Below are 21,027 nucleotides of genomic sequence, written 5' to 3' on the forward strand. Positions count from 1 at the left end.
TCTGCCTTGGTTCTGGAAAGGCAGCAAGCACTCTGAAGGCTCTGCCAGGAGAGTCCCAGGAACAAGTGAGAAAGGCTCTCCCTTAAAGTCAGGGACAGATGTGGGAGCATGTGCCTTACCTTCATTCCACCTCCTCTGGGGGTGTCCATTTCCATAACTCTCTCCCTCCACATACATAATAAGAAAACAAAAACAAAACAGGCAGGAAAGGCTTGAGTCTCCTGCTGTGCTTCCTAATATATGGGTATGGTGGCCAAAGAGGCACCAGCTAAGGATCTGGTCCACAGCTTGCTCAGGAAGTAGTCTCTTCACAGATTTCCACCATACTCCTCAGGGAGTACAGAAACTTTGCTTCCAAAAAATTGTTGTTTTCTTTCTTTATATTAGTGAACATGTCTCCATGTCTATCACTGGCAATTTGGGCTAGATCATTCTTTTTGTGGCACACGTCCTAGGAAATTAAAAAGTATGCCTGGTCTCAATCTTCCTAAAGCCAGCAGCACACACCCGGTTATGATGTCACCTGAGTGATGTCATGCAGAATCACCCAACTGTGAATCTACCAGACTGTGAACCAGTGCATTTGAAGACAGCTGTTCACAGAGGACGCGTTGTTCCTAGGCTGAGGTCTCACATGCACAGGCTACAAGTGATGTTAGGGAGAAGATGATCGGTTTACAGTTGACAGGAGCTTCAAGCAGCAAATCTGGCTCTAGCCTACCCATGCAGCTCTTGGTGCCTGCTCTCCCTCCGGTAGTCTGAATGAGAATGCTCACCACAGACTCAGATATTTCAATGTTTGCTCTGCAGTTGGTAGAACAGTTTGGGAAGGATTAGGAGGTGTTGGCCTTGTTGGAGGAAGTGTTTTGTTTTAGTTAGGGTTTTCCTGCTGTGAACAGACACCACGACCAAGGCAACTCTTATAAGGACAACATTTAATTGGGTCTGGCTTACAGTTTCAGAGATTCAGTCCATTATCATCAAGGCAGGAGCATGGCAGCTTCCAGGCAAGCATGGTGCAGGCAGAGCTGAGAGTTCTGTATCTTCATCTGAAGGCTACTAGTGGAAGACTGACTTCTAGGCAGCTAGGATGAGGGTCTTAAGACCACACCCACAGTGACGCTCTTAGGTCCCTCACATAGACTTTGAGTTCTTTTTTTTTTTTTTAAAGATTTATTTTATTGATTTTATGTGTATGAGTACACTGTAGCTGTATAGATGGCCGTGAGCCATCATGTGTGTGGCTACTCTCCGGTCCCACTAGCTCCGGTGTAATTCACTGTAGCTGTCTTCAGACGCACCAGAAGAGGATGTCCGATCTCATTACGGGTGGTTCTGAGCCACCATGTGGTTGCTGGGATCCGAACTCAGGACTTTTGGAAGAGCAGCCAGTGCTCTTACCCAGTGAGCCATCTCATCAGCCCAGACTTTGAGTTCTTACAAAGGAAGTCTGAGGAAAGTCTCTGGCTGAGGAGAGAATGTATGCAGTGTTTCCAAAACGTGTGTGTGTGTGTGTGTGTGTGTGTGTGTGTGTGTGTGGTTTGGTGGATTTACAGGGACCTACCCTGGGAAAGAAATCTGCACTGGTCTCCCTCAATATTCCACACAATTTCTCTTCCAGAAACAATACAAACAACACAAGACCCCAAATTGGCCTATCTGAAGGCCACCAGCTGGTTTCAGTTTAATCATGTATTTAGTCAGTTTTCCTAGAGTGACAAACAAACCTCCAAATCTCAGTGTTTACCACAAAAACATCTGCCACTCAGGTTACAAACAGTGGCTACAGGCCAGCTGCTGTGAGCTTTGCTCAGATGCCCAGGTGAAGGGAATGCTCCTATTTAAGAAATGGGGCCTCACAATGAAGGGAAAAGAACACAAACCTACTTGCAGACCACTGCACACTGGCTCCTCCAGCTTCTGTCAGATGTGGTACAAGTCCTACCTCATAGCCCTAGCATGGGCACTGAGAAGTATGCTCCCCTTGGGAGAAGGTATGGGCAATGCAGAAGCCACTCGGCTGCAGGTAAGAGTACACAAAATCTCTAGGACACAGAAAACAGCTCAAGACAAAAACAGCCTATGACAGGCAAAGACAAGATCAAAAGGCATGAAATCCTAGCCAGGCAGTGTGGCGCACACCTTCATTCCCCATTCTTCTGTGGAGGCAGGAGCATAACTCGAGCTGAGAAATGGGGGAAGCACTCAGGCTACTGCCAGACCTGTTGCAGTTCTCACACTGCAACTCTACTGGTCTGAGAATCCAGTAGGGCTCTGAGTAGTCGGAGGATCCCCGTTTCTACAGTCAACACAGAAACGGGATGTGGCTCCACAGCTCCAGTCACCTCATGGCATCCATGGCATCCCTTAGCTTTCTCTCCTCCATGCTGGTGAAGAAACTGAAAACGGTCTTTCAAGCCTTAAGGCTTTAGAGTATTGTGCAGCTGGTTTACTGCCTTGGAGCTGTGACTTTTGTACATGCAGATGCCACAAAGGTTAAGACCGTCACTGCATCCTGAGATGTCTCTGGGCCAGGGAGTCTCAAGGCCAGCTATTCTGGTAACTGCAGTGGATGCTTTCTTCAGAGATGGACTGCAAAGATGTACTGACCAGGGCAGTGAAGCTGAGGAAGGTGAGGCCCAGCTGGAACTCAGCACTCAGCCAGACGGGCTGAGGGAGTCCAGCAGCTTCTTCCCCAACTAGAGGCTGGGAACCACTGTGCTAGGATAGAGTGCTGGAGTCTAGGCCAGATGATTCAAGTGTGCAGAGTCCAGGCAGAGGAAGCTGAGAGAAGAGACCCCAGGGTCTGGCTCCCACGTTACCTGTGTACCTTTTTCCCCTGGAGATAATTCTTACAGAAAGGAGAGGATCCTACACAGACCAGGAATGCTGGGGTAAGGGCCTTCACGGAGCACCTGCAGGGAACACAACAGAGTGGTTAACTGCATTATAACTGTCATTATCCCTAGACCTTCCCAGCCACACGCAAGGTGGACCTTTGGACATATACAAACATTAAAATACAACTTAGCACATTTCTTTGTTTGAATATTCCTAAGTCTGGAGACAGCATGATAGTCTCCCCTTAAAACTGAGCCACAACCTCCAGGTTAGCCCCTGGCATCCAGCACACATAAGGTAAACATGAAAGAAGACCACAAAACAAGCCATCAGTTCATTCCATATTCTGTGAGTGACTGGTGTAACTTAAGCTTACAGTCTATATCCCAACAAGTCAGGTGTGGCCACCTGTTCCCATTGTGGTCACCAACAACAAAACCCTATTAATTTTGCTCTTTTAATTGGTTTCCTGAGATTGGGGAGCCAAGGCTAGCTTCCTGAGGTATATACTGTGATTCCAAGTTTAGAAACGAGGTCCTGTGTTAAGAAACAAGATAAAATGTAAGCAAGTAGACTGGTAAGATGGCTTAGACAATGGCACTTGCTGCTGTTTCTGAGACTCAAGTGGAAGAGAGAACCAACTTCCATCAGTTGTCTTCAGACCTCCATACATATGCTGGCCCCAACCCCAGATAAACGTCAACAGGCATACTTTAAAACAGCAACAACAAAAGCTGGGCATAATGATCATGCCTTTAATCTAAGCATTGAAAAGGCTAAGGCTGGTGAATCACTGTGCATTCAAGGCCAACATGCTCTACATAGGGAGTTTTAAAACAGCCAGGGCTGTGTAGAGATCCTGTCTCAAAACAAACACCACTACAACTGGGTGTAAAAGTCCATGCCTGGAATCCCAGCACTTGAAAGGTAGAGGCAGGAGAATACCGAGCTCCAGGTCATCCGTAAATACATAGCAAACTGAAAGGCAACCACAGCTACATGCAGCCCTGTTTAACAACTCCCCTCAAAAACAAACCAAAGCCCATAACTATGTTCTGGCTCCCAAGTCTATCCCTGAGGGAGGCTATCAAGGACATGTGACGTACACACCCTTAGCCCAATAAGGCACAGCCCTAGCTATAAGGGACAGGAAGGACTTCCTGGAAACCTCAACTAGGCTTTAATTTGGGAGTTTCTGGTGCACAGCGCAGGTAGCCGGACGGTCTGCTATTGTTAGAATGTGAAACTCACGGAGTAAGGCAGGCTGCAGAGGTGGGTGGGCAGGGCCCTGGCCTCCCAGGCCTCCCAGGCCTGGGTGTGCTGGCATTACACAGTGGGCCAGTTCTGGACAGAGGGGCCTGGTTCATGTCTTCAGGTTCTGAACCGTCTCTTTTCTAAGTAAAAAACCTAAAAATAATCACTCCCAGTAGCCTTTGTGTTTCTGAGTGTATGGAACTGGTGTTCCTCTGAGGATCCACCTGCTTTATGTTTAGATACTTCTTGGAAATGGGATACAGTGAGTCTCAGGCCTTGAGAAATGTCCCTCCACATCCCCTAAGCCAGAGTAGGCACATTGGGGACTTCTGGATACCTTTCCAGGTCAACTGCCTTCTCATCTGTTCAGACCCTCCCTCCACTCCAGCCTCTCCCACCACAGGCCTCACCACCCAACAGGACAGTGCAAATCTGCCCGTTCCTCTGTGCTCCTTCCTTGAGCTCCCCTCTGTAGCTCCATTCACCACTCTGGATAAAGTCCATGTTCCTCGGCAGGACAGTCCAGTCCATGCTTCATGAACCGTGCTAACCACGGCCTCCCTGCTAACCACACCCCTTTCTCCAGTACAACTGGCTTTTATTCTAAATGCAGAAATCCTTTGCTGTACTCTTTTTCACTTTGCTGCAAGTTGGAGAAAAAATAGACCCAAGAGTGAATTTGTTAATTCCCTTAGGGCGTTCCACAGAAGCTGTTAAGAGGCTGCTGTGGAATCCTGCTTGCTGCCACTGCTGAGAGAGAACAGACTCCTCCCTCAGCAGGTTGCATCCTGTCTACAAGGGCACTCTGAGGTCTGCTTGCATCCTGACTCAAAAATACCCTAGAAATATGTACCCACTCTATAGGTGAAGGGAGAACCCCAGAGAGGCAGAATGTGCTCAGGGTCACACAGTTAGCGAACCCAGGAGTGTCTGCAATGCTCTTTCCATGCGACAGTGTGAGAAGACAAGTGCAATCAGAAAATGGAAGGTACCCCAGCTGCCTTCAGCTACACAAGCCAAACAGCTTTCCATCCTGAGGCCAGGCTGCTCACTTCCCACGGCCTGGGCTGTGACTGTTCTTCAACCTCCTTGGCCAACGGTTTGGTTTAATGGGCCAGGCCAGTTTGGTCCCACTGGCCTGTGATAGCTGTGTGTCAGTAAGCAGAAGAGCTGACTAGACTCTGGAAGGAGCCTGCGAAATTTCCCATCATCCCATGGAGGTACTCACCTGGGGTGCTGCAGCACCTGCAGCAGGGTGCTATCAGGAGACACCTGGTATAGTTCCGCCTTTTCCTCATCCTCAAAGTAGACCTGCAGATTAACCAGAAGAATGAGAGACAAACACAGGCTTAGATGGCCCCACACATGCTGCAGCAATTCTGAGAGGTTGAGATGGCAACTGCTACTAGTGGAATCCCTGCCTCCTCCACATGGCTGCAGGCTCACGTGCTCAGGTCGGCCTCAGCCATGCTACACAGAAAGCTTAGGCCAGCTGCATTGTCCACGGCTCAGAGAAGGGGACCATCTTCTCATGTCACTCAGGCAGTGAAGAGGCACCAAGCTCAAGGCCAGGCTGTGCAGCCTTGAGTTTAGTCCCAGTGCCACAGAGGTGGGGAGCAGAAAGCCACAGTACCCCAAAGGACAGGCAGAGCCAGGGCAGCTGAGATGGGCGTGTGTGCAGGGCACCAAAGCATGAGCAGGGTAAGGACATGTCACAGGATATGTCAGAGCCCAGCCAGGAGACGGAGGCTCTCACACCAGGAGCCAGCCAACCTGAGCAGGAAGAGAAGGGCTTCTTTAGAAGGCAGGTAATAAAGGGTAGCAAGCCGGAGCCCAACAGGAGTGAAAGCAGCATCCATACGTGTGGAGCAGAACAAACGATGGGGATTATGAGGCCTCCAGCAAAAGGACGATCACCAGTCATGGCAGAGAATGACCTAGTGTTTTTGTTTTCTTGTTGCTATTTGCAGTACCAAGGATAGAACCTAGGGGTTCACACGTGCTAGGCAAGTGCTCAACCACTGAGCTATATGCCTATTTTTTATTTTTAAAAATAAAAGAGTTAATTCACTAAGTTACCCAGGCTAGCCTTGAACTACTTGTTAGCCCAGGTTAGACTCCTGCTTTAGCTTCCTAAGTGGCTGGGATTATAGGCCAGTGCCACTAAGCCCAGCTAGGATGGTCTGTGTGTGGGTTAGGGCTGGAGCAGGGTGAAGGGTGAGTGAGTCTGCAGAAGAGGAGGAAGGCTGCCATCCTGCGGCAGGAGCCATCATAGGGCTGAGGGGTCCACATAGGATGGTGACAGTGCTGGTGGCAGAGGGGACTGATCAAAGAACACAAAGATCAGCTGAGCACGGTAGTGAGCAGCTGTAACCCTAGCACACACAGGCTGAGGTCGACGGATGGACAGCCTGCACCATAAAAACCTGACTCAAAAACACCACCACCATCTTCATTACAAATATAGCAGTAAATAAAGCAAATCTCATAGTACCAGAGTAGAACTGGAGTCATTCCAGCCATGAGTCCCTTCCCAATACTAACAGTATGCCTACTGCTAATACCATTCTCCATAGAAACAACCAAGGTTCCTTGGGAAAAAATGGCTGTTATTGAAGTTGGGGTGGAGAAAACATAGCTCAAAGCTGGAGGACCTTGGGCCAGAAACAAGAACGTACAGAAGGGAGGCGAGTTAGCCTTCAGAAACAGTGAATAAAGTCCCACTGACCAAGTCTACAACAATATGAACATGAACACCACAGTAATACATTAAGCTCATTAAATAAAAGAGGAAACCATAAATCCACTGAGTAAATAAACACTGGGCCAGTGAGATAGTTCAGTGGGAAAGGTACCTGCTGCCAAGCCTGATGCCGAGTTCACAACCCACATGATGGAGGCCAGAACTGGCTTCTGTAAGTTGTCTACTAATACCCGCACGCACGCACGCACGCACGCACGCACGCACGCACAGTGACTGTGCAGTAGAGACCTGGTAACACCTCCTTGGTCAGGTGAGCAAGGTGATCATCATCAGGAACAGGACACTGAGCTCACATGACAGGACACAGTGAGAACATAGCATCACTCTTGTGACAGCTCAGCTAATCGTACAAAATCCAAATGCAGTCACAGAAAACATGGACAGAGAAGACAGGAAGTACAGTATCTCTGCAGGAGTCAGGATGGGGTCGATAAAGGACATAATTAATACACCATGTACTCCTGGGACAATCTGTGGCACCTGAGTGGAGCCTGAGGATGAAGCCGGAACCACCAACCAATCTAGTTTCTCGACCCTGATGGTTCTTTTAAGATTATGAAGTATGGGGCTGGAGAGATGGCTCAGTGGTTAAGAGCACTGACTGCTCTTCCAAAGGTCCCAAGTTCAAATCCCAGGAACCACATGGTGGCTCACAACCATCTGTAATAGAATCTGATGCCCTATTCTGGTGTTCTGGTGTATTTGAAGATAGCTACAGTGTATTCATATACATAAAATAAATAAATCTTAAAAAAAAAAAGAAAACAGGTATGAAAGTAATTCAGGGTTGGTGTAAATCATTTGGTGTCTGACTCTCAAATATTCAGGAAAAAATTCATTACTCAGGAAACTCTGGTTATGTTCTATTTTAAAAATTTAACAATGGAATATTATGCAGCCTGACAAAGGAAGGCGCACATAAGCTATAACAGGACTCATCCTAAACCAGGGTTGAGTCTTAAAGACAGTATGCTAAGCGAAATAAGCCTGACATTGTATAAGTTCTGTCTGTATGAGCGGTCACATTCATAGAGACAGGAAGTAGAACAGACAAGGCCAGGAGTAGAGGCCATTTCTGTTTGGCAAGTGCAGAGTTTCAGTTTGAGAAGAAGGAAGTGGTGGAAAGGGACTGTGGTAATGGGCATATAACAGCATGAATGAGTAAGTGAACTTGATGAGATCATTTTGGGCCTAAAATGGTAAATGTTATATGATAATATACTTTATCAAAATAATAATAATAATAATGTAATCAGGGGTCAGTGAGATGGTTCAGCATGTAAAAGCTCTTGATGGATGAGCCAGATGGCCTAAATTCAATCCCCAGAACCTACAGAGGAGAAAACAAATGGCCCAAAGTTGTTCATTAACCTCCACATGTGCTATGGCAAATCTCATGCATGCATGTGCGTGCACGCGCACACACTCACACACAAATTTTTTAAAGCACTCAATTTCTGTATACATCCTCCCAATCTCTCTTATAGAAATGAAATAAAACATTTCTTACCTCCAGATTCTCCGGGTGGTACTTGTACTCCGAGTCCCAGGAGGGTGCTTCACTAAACATCGCCATTAGATGGTCAATAAACCTAAGGGAGGGGATGTGTTTTCTGGGTGTCAATGTTCCATCTACATAGTCCCTCATCAGTCCCTGGACACCAATTCAGAGAGAAAAGTGACCTATAAAGCATGACATCCCGGCTTAACCTACTGTGACCACAGTGCCAAAGCGGAAAGGCTTATCACTTGTGCAGGACATATCCTTTGAAATCCTAAGTTAAATGGTACAATCTATATTTTTGTAATAAATACACATAAATTGTACATATGTACTACCTAAGAAGAACCATCCAGACAGTGATGAGGTAAGACCTGTCTTGCCAGCAAGTAGACAGATTCATGATCGAGAACCCTGTCAATATGCTAGGGACAGCCTCTAAATTACTCTCTTTCCTTCTCAGCCAAAAGCCCATTTGTCTCTCCTGACAAGTCAGCAGGAGGACACAAGCAGGAGCAGAGGGCTGTTGGGACAAATATTTACCTGGAGTCCTCATGAAAAGCAGAGATGAAGTCGGACTGCGCATACTCCGGGTACAGGAACAGCACAGGCCAGCTCAACCTGCCCTGGCCATCTATACTTAGTCTGGCTCCACAGGGGTTCTCAGAGCTGAGCCCATCCAGGAGCATCTCAGCTGGACCATTGGAGGCTGAATCTTCATCCTCACCGACTGATTCAGAGACAAGCCGGATGTTCCTAGCCTGGATTAAGACAAAAACACACACTCGCACAAACCTTATCATGAGGAAGATGCAAATGCATCACTGAAACAAACTAGGAAGCTTCCTGAAGGCCCATGTGACCATCTTAGCTCTCCTGGTAGCCTGGCACAGTAGGCACCAGTTATTTAACTTATGTTCACTGAGCATCTGTTGTGTGCTTGGCCATGCATCAAGAGAGGAGCTAGACACAGTTCCCTGCCTCAGGGCTGTTTCTAGTATCATGGAGCAGCTATGGAACAGTTGCAGCAGAAGGAAGGGGGCAGAGGGGAGGACCTGCACACAATGCTGAGGTATCTGTGAAGGGCTCAGCTTGAGCAAAGGTTTTCAAAGGTGGAGCATGGATGGAGCAGCCTACCTCAAGGACTAGCTCATGCAGAGACACAGGACAGGGCAGGAGTGCCATGGTACAGGAATGTAAGTGCTTCCCTCTGGGGAGAACACGGGGTGCTAGAGAGAAAGCCTGCCTTCGCCCTGATGGCCTTACTGAATTGAACATCCACTGAGGGTCTCCAGAGCATGGCCACCTCTTACGTGAGGCATGGTTTCTCAATGCCAGCACATTTAGGGAAATTGAAATTAGTTTTGATGATATCCCCTAAAGCAGAAGTTGGCAAACCTTTTCTTTTCTTTTTGGGACAGCCTCGTGTGACCCAAGCTGGCCTTGGACTTCTGATCCCGTCACCTGCTCCCAGGTGCTGGGATCACAGGAATGTGCCACACCCTGGCTGGCAAACCTTAAGGATCAGCTACTGAGGGCCAAGCAGTCTGCCTACAGGAAAGCCTTGGATGATACTAAACAAGGAGAGCTGATTCGATGTTGCCATCTATGGCCTCTGCCTTAAACCATCAATGAAACATGGCATTTGTGCTGGCTAGTTTTATGTCAACTTGACACAAGCTAGAGACATCTGAAAGAAGAGAACCCTAGTTGAGAGAATGCCTCCATAAGATCCAGCTGTAAGGCATTTTCATAATTAGTGATTTATGGGGGAAAGCCCAGACCATTGGGGGTGCTGCCATCCCTGAGCTGGCAGTCCTGGGTTTTATAGGCTGAGCAAGCCAGGGGAAGAAGGCAGTAAGCACCGCCCTCCATGAGCTCTGCATCAGCTCCTGCCTCCAGGTCCCTTCCCTGCTTGAGTTCCTACTGTGACTTCCTTCAGTGATGGACTATTACATGGAAATGTGAGCCAAGTGAACCCTCCCCTCCCCAACTTGCTTTCGGTCATGGTGCGTCATTATAGCAAGAGAAACTCCAACCAAGGCAGCGTTGTACTGTTGGTAATGATTTTAATTTGTACTATAGTCCAAAGTACAGGACTTAACTAGAGGAGATAATTAGAACTTTCTAAAACATCTATCTGTGGGGCTAGAGAGATGGCTCAGTGGTTAGTGCACAGGCTGCTCTTCCAGAGGACCCAGGTTCAATTCCTAATACCCCAGCCACTCTGTAGGCACTACATGAATCATGTGGTGCACATATGCAATACATTCAAGCAAAAAAAAAAAAGTCTGTATATAAATATCTGGGTCTCTTATTCAAGAAAATGGCCAAATCCTCTCTGAATGAGCATCAAATTTAAAAACCTGAAATATACTGTTCTATTTTTTGGGTTTTGTCTTATCTTTCAAGATAAGAGTTTCATTATTATTTGAAACTGGCTTCAAACTCAGCATTTTCCACTTCTGCATCTTGTGTACTGGAATTGCAGACATAGGCAACTGTGTCTGCCATCATACATATATGTATGTATGTATGTATGTATGTATGTATGTATGTTATAATCATGTGCTGTTTTGCCTACAGGTATGTCTGCATGAGGGTACCAGATTCCTGGAACTGGAGTTACAGACAGTTGTTAGCTGCCGTGTAGGTTCTGGGAACCGAACCCAGGTCCTCTGCAGCCAGTGCACTTAGCCACTGAGCATCTCTCGGGCCCTATATTTAATATGTAAATATATGTTAACAGATTGCTTGTTGGGAGAGACAAGTGAGTACACTTTAGCAGTGTTAAGTTTTCTAAGTTAGTAATGGAAATGGGTGTGTAACTTAATTGAGCACAGAATGAAACTAATGCCTCAGCTCAGGAGGCCCCATTTGTCGCATGGGAGAGCAGCCAGGCATCAAGGATCAAGGAAGATGCAGTTCAGGCACACTCACTTCGGGGAAGTACCAAGCACTAACTGGCTTGGCCACTGGGCCTCCTAGACTACGCTCACTTCAGAATGCAGGACAGGAAGGGTTTTACTGTTGTTAATTAAAGCAACATCCTAAAAACATGGCTTTCTTGGGTTGTAACATGTTACAGTGATGAGCAAGGCCCTGGCTCAGACACTATTACTATGGGCAGTTTTCTTCACTCTAAGATTAGTAAACCAGGAACAAGGCCTTCCCCAGAAGGCTGCTGTGAGAGGGAGTGGGAGGATGACTAGCCCAGAGCGCACACTCAGATGTTGCTGAGACCGGCACAGGAGGGGCAGAGCTAACGTGGTAGTGCTGACTTCAGAGCCTGGGGTAAGCACAGCTGTGAAGGCAAAGAAACCCAAGAAAGGTCCCAGCAGGCTTCCCACAGCCAGGGGAATTCACACTCTGTGAGGCCTATGCTTTGAGAACTCACCTTGATGGCCTGGAGCAGAGCCTCATTCTGACTCTGTTCCTTCTTTTCTTTCACCTTTGCTTTCCTCAGATCCCTCTCTTCTGTCCTCTGGAAACATAATTCAGATGTCATCAGCTCCAGGGAACTCTTTCTCAATTTTACCCCAGCCTGCAGGACATCTGGTCTCTATGTAAACCATGCTCCTGCTCAGAGATTGCCAGTGGCTGGTCAGTTACCATCCACAAAGCATGCCCCCAGGGGTCAGGCCTACTGTCAGCAGAAATTTAAAAACTAGTTCTTTAAAAAAACAAAACAGCCAGACGATGGTGGCTCACACCTATAATCCCAGCACTTGGGAGGCAGAGGCAGGTGGATTTCTGAGTTCGAGGCCAGCCTAGTCTACAGAGTGAGTTCTAGGACAGCCAGGGATACACAGAGATAGGGTTCTATTGAAAAAACAAAAAACAAACAAAAAACCAAACCTTCATTCTTGTACCCCAAGAACTCAAAATTCACTAAGGGAAGCTGCTAAGAGCCAAGTGTACTCCTGAGTCATCCTGATATTGCCCCCAATGTAGGCTTAGGCAGACGAGGAAGATGCCACCAATAAAGGACAGAGGGCATCCATTCAAGGACCCCAGTGAAGCAGACAAGTACTACATGGGAACCCCAACTTCTCTGGTATGGCTGCCGAAAACCCGCAGGTTCTGCCTTCCGCACAGTTAAAACCAGTGAGAGAAAACACCACCAGTCCACTCAGTCTGGCAGAAACAGGTGGCAGACTTTCTCCCCGAGTCTGCCCACCACCAGCAGCTTCTGCTTCCCCCTGGGCTTGCAGTTAATAGGAATCTGCCAGCATCTGCTACAAAGGGAACAGAGCAAATGTGTTAGGCTCTGCAGATCACACTATCTCCACTATGTATTATCTCTTGATAATGTGAAAACCTGCCTAGCTCATTTCATCTTCATAAAAAACCTTTCAAGGTATATATTATACTCATTTTCAAAGCAGAGACTAAGAAATATCAGGAACTTGTCCTGACTCATTTCAGCATTTCAGCAGTGGCAAAAGTAGTACTCAAACTCAGATTTGTTGAAGTAGCCCTCTAGGGCTTCTTTTTTTTGGGGGGCGGGGGTTCGAGACAGGGTTTCTCTGTATAGTCCTGGCTGTCCTGGAACTCACTCTGTAGGCTCCTCTAGGGCTTCTTGTCTGGAACGGTCTTTTCCCTCAACATCATTCAGCTGCTCAGAACCCCACTCGGTCATTCAGAGATTGGGCTCAGGCATCACCTCTCTCAGCAAACTACCTGTCAGAATCCATTCACACTCCGCTGTTGGCAGTGCAAAGCCAGCTACCACTACTCTTGACTGTTAGCATGCACACCATAATACTCACACAGTGACTTGAGACACAATCTGAGGAATGCTAACTAGCAAATGCAAACTGTCTGCGGACAGTTACTAACCTTTAGCTTGTCTGCTTTTGCCCTTGTTTCTAGAAGTTTCTTCTCTTTGGCATCAATTTGCAGTCCCTCATCACACCAGTTCACAGCCTCAGCAAAATGTTTCAGTTCAAGATGGCACAGGGCACCTGCAGAAATCAGGGTCCTGAGGATCTTGGAACAAAATGCTCAGAAAGCACCACCTTGAAAAAGCCTGCCTTCCCTCATTAGCCACCAGCCACTCTCAAGAGGGGAGATGGGACATGGCTCTTTGTGGTTCAGTTCCTAGACAAGGAAAGGATTTGTGTACTATAGATCAGAAATCACTCTCAACCCCATTTGTTCAAAATTTTCAAGTCTTCCTGGTATAAAGGACCCTAAAATACAACAGCTCATCAAACGACATAGTCAAGACAGGGCTGGACTAGAAAATGACTGTCATTTACCTGCTGGACCTTGGACAAAGGCCATGTCTGAGCTTCAAGTTCCTTGTCTGCAAATGGGAGAATAAAGGCCATCTCAGATGGGTGTGTGGGTGTGTGTGTTTTAAGATTTGTTTTTAAGGGCTGGAGAGATGGCTCAGTGGTTAAGAGCACTGACTGTTCTTCCACACATCCTGACCTCAATTCCTAGCAACCACATGGTGGCTCACAACCATCTGCAATTGGGCCTGATGCCCTCTTCTGGTGTGTCTAAAGAGAGCAATGGTGAATACATAAAATAAATAAATCTTGGAAAAAAAAGAATTTTAAACAAAAAAATTGTTTTTAAGAGAGGGGAGAGAGACAGGGAGAAAGAGAGAGAGAGAGAAAGAGAGAGAGAAAGAGAGAGAGAGAGAGAGAGAGAGAGAGAGAGAGAGAAGAAGAGAGAGAGAGAGAGAGAGAGAAGAAGAGAGAGAGAGAAAGAAAGTGTTTGCCTGAAGAAGCCAGACCACTGGGACCTGAGCTGGAGTCCTATGCATGAGCAGAGGTTCTGTAACTGCTGGGCCTTCTCTCCAGCCCACAAATGATATTTACTATACAGCAGAATTTCCTCAGCCATCAGTCAATATCAAAGCCCAAACACATTTTTCTTTTTTATATCTGTTTAAACTACCTCCCTTTTACTTTTTGTTTGACTGGTTTAAGGGGTTCCTTCTTTACATTCGGGGATGAAATCTGTAGCACCTTGTGAATGCTAGGGAAGTACCATTAAGCTATATACCTTGATTCTATTTCTAAAATGTTTCACTGCAATCATGTTCAGTTTTCTCTGGATAGCCTCTTAGACTTTCATAGAAATGTACAACATCAGAACTTTATTATTAGGCTTATGTAATGGTTTGAATATGCTTGGCCCAGAGAGTGGCACTATAAGATGGTATGACCCTGTTGGAGTAGGTGTGGCCTTGTTGGAGTAGGTGTGTCACTGCAGGTATGGACTTTAAGACCCTCATCCTAGTTGCCTGGAAGCCAGTATCCTGCTAGCAGCCTTCAGACTAAACAGAACTCTCAGCTCCTCCTGCACCATGTTTGCCTGGATGCTGCCAAGTTCTCACCTTGATACTGGACTGAACCTCTGAGCCTATGTCAGCCCCAATTAAATGCTGTCCTTATAAGAGTTGCCTTGGTCATGGTGTCTGTTCACCACAGTAAAACCCTAGCTAAGACAGCTTGAGTATCAAAGACTCTAACCCCGGATAGGTGAGATGTCTCAGGAGGTAAAGGCCCTTGCTGCCAAGCCTGATGACCTAAATTCTCTCCCTGGAGACCACATGGTGGAAAAGGAGAGTCTACCCCAGTCTACCATGTGGTCCTCTGACCTCCACACACAGATCATGGCATGTGTGCCTAGTCACATGACTATTACACAAATAAAACAAATGCATACTTTTTTTTTAAAGACTAACTTCATCACCCAGACATTAAGAGCAGATGCCCTGCCAAGGAGGTCCTACTATAAGGTGAAATAACAATGAATCAGAGGCTGACTCCACAGGACTGTAGTCTCCCAGGCAACCCTTACTCAGTGCCTCTGTCCTGTGGCTGAGGGACACAGACATAATGTTTCACGCCCAGCCACAGACATCTAAAAAGGCACAACTTGGTAAGTGGTTTAAACTGACTCATGGCTGTGTAGGGAGACTCAATACATGCTGAATAAATTCAAGTTTGCAAAGCGCCCTAATCCCAGAGAAAGGTGACGTATAACATAGTAAAAGCGCTATTATTACAAGGTCAGACCACAACATGAAAAACGTGGTCAGCCCAGCAGCAGAGCTCCTGGCAAAGGCCCCACACTTATCTTTTAATTAATTTCAACATGGCATTTAATTATCTTGCCTTTCGATCAGCTAAACTAGGGAGAAAGTCAGAATGTGCTATGTCTTAATTAATTTTATTCTTTACTAATTTAAAGTGAGGAGTTTCAGTTTCATACACATCCAGCCTAACAGTAGAGCCTCCTGGGGAGTGCTGAGTGGCAGCAGCTGCTAAGAGGAAACAGGACCTTCACATGGAGACTGCAGGACCAGAGTGACTTCCCCAGCACCCAGCAGACCAGGAGCCAAGCTTTCCATGGCAGCTTTGGGTGCAGAATGGCAGTTTTTCCAAACAATGGCCAGCCCACAGCTCATGGAGACTCACCTCTTATGATGGCTTTCAGGTGACCAGGCTTTAGCTTCTTGGCAGCCAGCACATCATTGAGGGCAGAACGAAAATTACCTAAGGAAATGCCATTAAGTAAAAGAAAGAATAAGCTTTTCCATCAAAATGCTTCCAAAATGTCACAGCACTAACAAAGACAATCCCTGGACAAGGTTCAGGAGTCAGAACTGGCCATACTTTGGACAAACACGTATGCTCACTGAGTCCTAAAGAGTGCACAGCATCAGGCAACCCAGAGGAACCACAATGGCTAACACGCCTGTGAAAAGATGTCCTGTGTCACCAGCAGCTGGAAACAAAAGTCAACCTGAAACTGGTGAGGATGGTGTCAAGTGCACTGGAGAGTACATTAGCACATTGTGAACAACATTGATTTTCTAGAAATTATCCTCAAAAATACTTGACCAATGTGTAAGGATCAGTGTGAAGAAGCAAGCTAGCTAAGTTATCTCCCACTGGTATGGAGGTTTGAGAAATGGTTCCACTACATTGTCTAGGCTGAACTCAAACTTGGGATCCCCCTGCATTGTTCTCCAGGTAGCTGAGATTTACAGGTTCCAGACACTCACAAAGGCTCTCAGAACACAGAGTATATCATGAAAGCTGGAAAGCAAAGTTAAAAACAGAAAGCAGAGGAAAAGCCCTGCACTATCAAGCCACACTACAGAAGGACACAGGCACCAAGGGCCTCTGCGATGGGAGCAGAGGCAGACTGCAAGGCCATCAGGTTTCCAGATGCCTTACCCTCCACGATTGATGGAAGCCAGCACTCCCCAAGCTGGTGCGAGACTGGAGGTTTATTCTAGGCAAATATAAAACCAAAATGTCTGGACTGGAACCCCTGAACACAGTGGTGATTCAGTAAAGAAGAACTAAGCCATTCTCCCACTTGGTTCTGAGAGCACCAGCAACCACAATTTCCAAAAATAGAAAACAGTACACAGAACTAAGAAAAGTATTAATTTAAGAAATTTCCTAGATCTACCTGCCTCTGCCTCCCAAGTTGCAAGATTAAAAGCATGAGCTGGTGTAAATTCTCCCTTTCTTTTTTAAAGATTTTGTGTGTGTGTGTGTGTACGTGTACACGTGCATGGATGCTCATGAACACAGAAGATGGCATTAGCCCTCTGGATCTGGGGTTGTGCCTGTGTATGGGTAGTTGTGAGCTGCTGGGACCTGAACCTGAGGTTCTCTGAAGAGCAGCAAATGCTCCTAACTTTTGAACATATATCTCTTCAGCTCTATAAGTAAATTCTTCAGAAATAATAACATCATGCTGGGAAATAGCTCAGTCAGTAAAGTGCTTAATTGTACAAGCATGAGGACCTGATTCAACCCCTAGTCCCCTCATAAAAATGCTAGTTGTAACACCATAAGCTTGGGAGAAGTAGAGACAAATGGATTCACAGGGCTTGCTGGCCAGCCTGCTTAACTTTCTCAGAAAGCTCCAGGCCAATGAGAGACTGCCTCCCAAAACAAGGTAGATGGCTCCTGAGAATGACAGGATAACCTCTACCCTGCCCGAGCATACTCACTTCCCCCCTCTCCCCCCATACACACACACACACACACACACACACACACACACACACACAGGAGAGCTAACTGAGTCATGGTTACCTACCGAGATGGTACTGTGCTGCTGCCCGGTTGGTGTACAGGACGGCATTCAAATCAGGGTCTATACACTTCTTCTTCAACCCTTCACTGTATGAAACCACGGCTTTCTTATAGTCTTTTTCTTTAAAGTAGTCGTTGCCCTCATCTTTATAGGTCTTGGCTTGCTCTGTATAGAGGAGGAAGTAGCAGCATGTCATACCTTTTAGAAAGCTCACTAAAATCCTCTACCATGCAGTAATGTAATATTGCACAGGTTAGGTTTTTGTCAGCTTGATACAAGCTAAAGTCATCGGGGAAGAGGGAACCTCAAACAAAAACTGCTCCATCTTGATTAATGATTGATATGTGAGGGCCCATCACACTGCGAGCAGTACAACTCCTGGGCAGGTGCTCCTGGTTTGTATAAAAAGCGAGCTGAACAATGGAAGGGGAGCAACCCCAGTAAGCAGCACTCCATGGTCTCTGTCTCAGCTCATGTCCTTCGGTGAGGGCTGACTATAACCTAAATCTAAAATAAACCCTATCTTCCCCACATTCATTTTGGTCAGTCTTCTAGCACAGCAAAACAAAGACTAGCACATATATGATAAATCAAAGAGATGGAACCAACAGAGAAAGAAAAATCCAAATTAACGGTATGATAAAATTGGCATCAATATAGAACACAAGGCCATGCAAACTTAGTGCTATAGCCACTTCCAAAAAAATTATGAGGTATGTTACTAAGTGCTTTTTAAATTTCTGGTTTTTTGTTTGTTTGCTGGGGTTTTATTTGTTTGTTTGTTTGTTTGTTTGGAGACAGGGTTTCTCTGTAGCCCTGGCTGTCTTGGAAATCTCTCTGTACACCAGGCTGGCCTCGAACTCAGAGATCTGCCTGCCTGCCTGGGGACAAAGGCATGCATCGCCACCACCCAGCTATAAGTGCTATTTTTTTAAAAGGGGAATTAAAGATTGTCTAGAGAGATAGCTAAGCAGGTAAAGGCACTGGTCCCTAAGCTTGACAACCTGAGATTGAGATGAGGAACGTGTGTAATGGTAAAAGAGCACTCACCTCACAAGGCTATCCACTGATCTCCGTAAGTATGTACATACATACAAAGAGTTTTACAAGCCAGTGGTGGTGGCGCATGCCTTTAATCCCAGCACTTGGGAGGCAGAGACAGGCAGATTTCTGAGTTCAAGGACAGTCTGGTCTACAAAATGAGTTCCAGGACAGCCAAGGCTATACAGAGAAACCCTGTCTCAAAAAAAAAAAAGTTTTACAAAGGGGGATATAGTTCACTTACCTAACATATATGAAGTTCTGGGTTCAATTCCCAGACACACACACACACACACACACACACACACACACACACACGTATTTATCTTAGTTTTTGAAGGTCTTTAATTTTTATTGAGAAAATTATACTACTCCTTTTCTTACACTGTTTTACTCACTGAAATGTAAATTCCCCTCCTCTCTCTGGTAAGAACCTACAAAACTATTAAGACTCAGTTCAGCCTCAGACCCACGAGCCCATGCCTGCCCCTGTAGTGCAGTGCTCCAACAGTGCCCACTACAGTAATTGTGTACCTATTAGCACTTATCACACATCCTTCCTGATTCATTAGGACAACCTGGCTTTCATCGGAGTCAGGCCTCCGGGGCCTGGAACTGTCTACCTTTATCCAGCAGGTATCCAAAGGAGAATGGGTGAAGTGAACACTGCCACATTAGCCGTAATACTTTAACTCAACTCAACAAAGATACAAGAGAAGAGCTAGTGCATAAGATACCTTCCGGAGACCGCTCATCATCAAAAATAATCGACTGGAGGCAGGCCAAGTCAGGAAACTCCTTGGGGTCAATTTCTGATGGCGCCTTTTTCATAAATAGGGGGATCTTATCAAATTCCTAGAATTTAAACGAATAAATGATATAATTAGTGTTGTTTACTGGTTAGACCCAATCCTAGGACATATCAAAGTTGTTTTTTTTTCTCACTGATCATGATATGCAAATCCTCAGGATTGGCTGGATCTATACAACCCCAGTTTCTCTGGTGTTAAACTGGAGTGTGGGATCCTGATTTCCAACACTCTCCATGGGTGGTAGCAACCACCTTCAATTGGGCACTTTCATGTCCCTGACCACCTTCACCATCTCCTTTCATCTTTACCCTAATCGTATGTAACCTGGGTGCTGCAGGTAAACCAACTTGGTGGTGGCGTGTAACAGGGCTGCCTGCCAAACCCTGTGGTCTTAAACGCACTGTCAACTTAGATTCTCAAAACCTCGAGGTGGATGTTTCTGGCACTCAACTAGGAGCCAGCCACAGGTTTTGGCGGTGACCAAGCCGCGAGAACCAAGCTCCTACCCCAGAAGCCTCCGGGGCCGCTCACCTCCTCCCACTGGTCCTCGCGGAATCCGCCGCGGTAAGGCTGGCTCTGGAACTTTTCCAGGAACGCGTCCATGGAAGTGTCATCTGTAGGGTCAGGCTCAGAACTCTCCATGGCAGTTCGCAACTTCAGCGCTTCAGTCCGGGGACCAAGAAACGCACTGCTCCTTCCGGCGGCCGGGGTGCCTTTCCTTTTGCTGTCCGGGCTGCGCGTGGCTATGCCTTCCGGGTTCCGCCGGTCTGGGGGCGTGGTCTGTCTGGAGGTGTGGCCTGACCCGGAGCTTTCCCTCATCCCAGCTCCACCCAACCACGGGCAGAGTTTACCTGGCCTCTAGTCTCCTCTCTTTTGGGAATGGTTAGGTAAACTTTTTGTATCTGAACTTTTCATACCTTCTCTCCAACCCTGATGTTTTTATGTCTTTTCTATAAATGTTCTTCCTCAAAAGGTGACTTCTTAGCCAGGCCACATGACATCTGTCTGTAATCCTAGCACTTAGGAGGTTTAATAGAACTACAAGTTCAAGACCAGCCTAGACTATATATCAAGACCCTGTTTCAAACAAAACAAAATTTTCCTACATACAAATACTTTTTTTTTTCACTCAGCACAAGGTTTGAGGTCCCTGTACACCCTCACTACCTATAACTGCACATGAATCTCCATGGGACTTATCTTACAAGGATGTGTTCCCAGCCTGCATGCTTATCTCGAAGATAACATTACAACAGAGGTCGTCATAGATACCCCCATGGACCTGTGGGAAGATTGCCTGGAGATGTATGCCCATAAGTAGAATCCTTGGGCTGTGACTATTGATACATTTATCACTACTGACTAGTATCAAGTTCTTGTTCAGAACAGCTGCATTGATCTATTGACCCACCAGCCTTGCCCAGGGGTCTCTACGTCCCATGAAGAGTTTTCTGAGGTTGACATCTGCTCATGTATCTCTCTTCTCAGCTTGTACCTCTCCTCTTTTTCCAAGTTCTCTCTCTCTCTCTCTCTCTCTCTCTCTCTCTCTCTCTCTCTCTCTCTCTCTCTCTTTCTCTCTTTTTGGTTTTTCGAGACAGTTTCTCTGTGTATCCCTGACTGTCCTGGAACTCACTCTGTAGACCAGGCTGGCCTCAAACTCAGAAACCCACCTGCCTCTGCCTCCCAAGTGCTGGGATTAAAGGCGTGCGCCACCACCGCCCCCAAGTTCT

General features: G+C 46.5%; 1 protein-coding gene across 1 annotated transcript; it reads right to left on the minus strand.

Moving 5' to 3' along the window:
• Positions 1-1,646: 1,646 nt before the first annotated feature.
• Positions 1,647-20,055, minus strand: Ttc4 (tetratricopeptide repeat domain 4). Its single transcript, XM_031378044.1, has 10 exons — positions 19,829-20,055; positions 19,223-19,340; positions 17,448-17,609; positions 15,803-15,880; positions 13,203-13,327; positions 11,758-11,844; positions 8,904-9,121; positions 8,370-8,451; positions 5,324-5,406; positions 1,647-2,915 (listed from the first exon to the last, which is right to left on the minus strand). The coding sequence occupies exons 1-10, from the start codon at positions 19,937-19,939 to the stop codon at positions 2,819-2,821; spliced, it is 1,161 nt and encodes a 386-aa protein (XP_031233904.1). The 5' UTR covers positions 19,940-20,055; the 3' UTR covers positions 1,647-2,818.
• Between the last annotated feature and the right edge of the window lie 972 nt (positions 20,056-21,027).

Source organism: Mastomys coucha, unplaced genomic scaffold (assembly GCF_008632895.1).
Source record: "Mastomys coucha isolate ucsf_1 unplaced genomic scaffold, UCSF_Mcou_1 pScaffold18, whole genome shotgun sequence".
NCBI lineage: Eukaryota > Metazoa > Chordata > Mammalia > Rodentia > Muridae > Mastomys > Mastomys coucha.

Coding starts and splice junctions, on each gene's coding strand:
- Ttc4 (XM_031378044.1), bottom strand. CDS start 19,939: ATGGAGAGTTCTGAGCCTGACCCTACAGATGACACTTCCATGGACGCG. Junction 19,341..19,828: donor GCGAGGACCAGTGGGAGGAG/GTGAGCGGCCCC, acceptor TTTAAATTCTAG/GAATTTGATAAGATCCCCCT. Junction 8,452..8,903: donor GCTTTTCATGAGGACTCCAG/GTAAATATTTGT, acceptor CCCCTCCCTTAG/GTTTATTGACCATCTAATGG.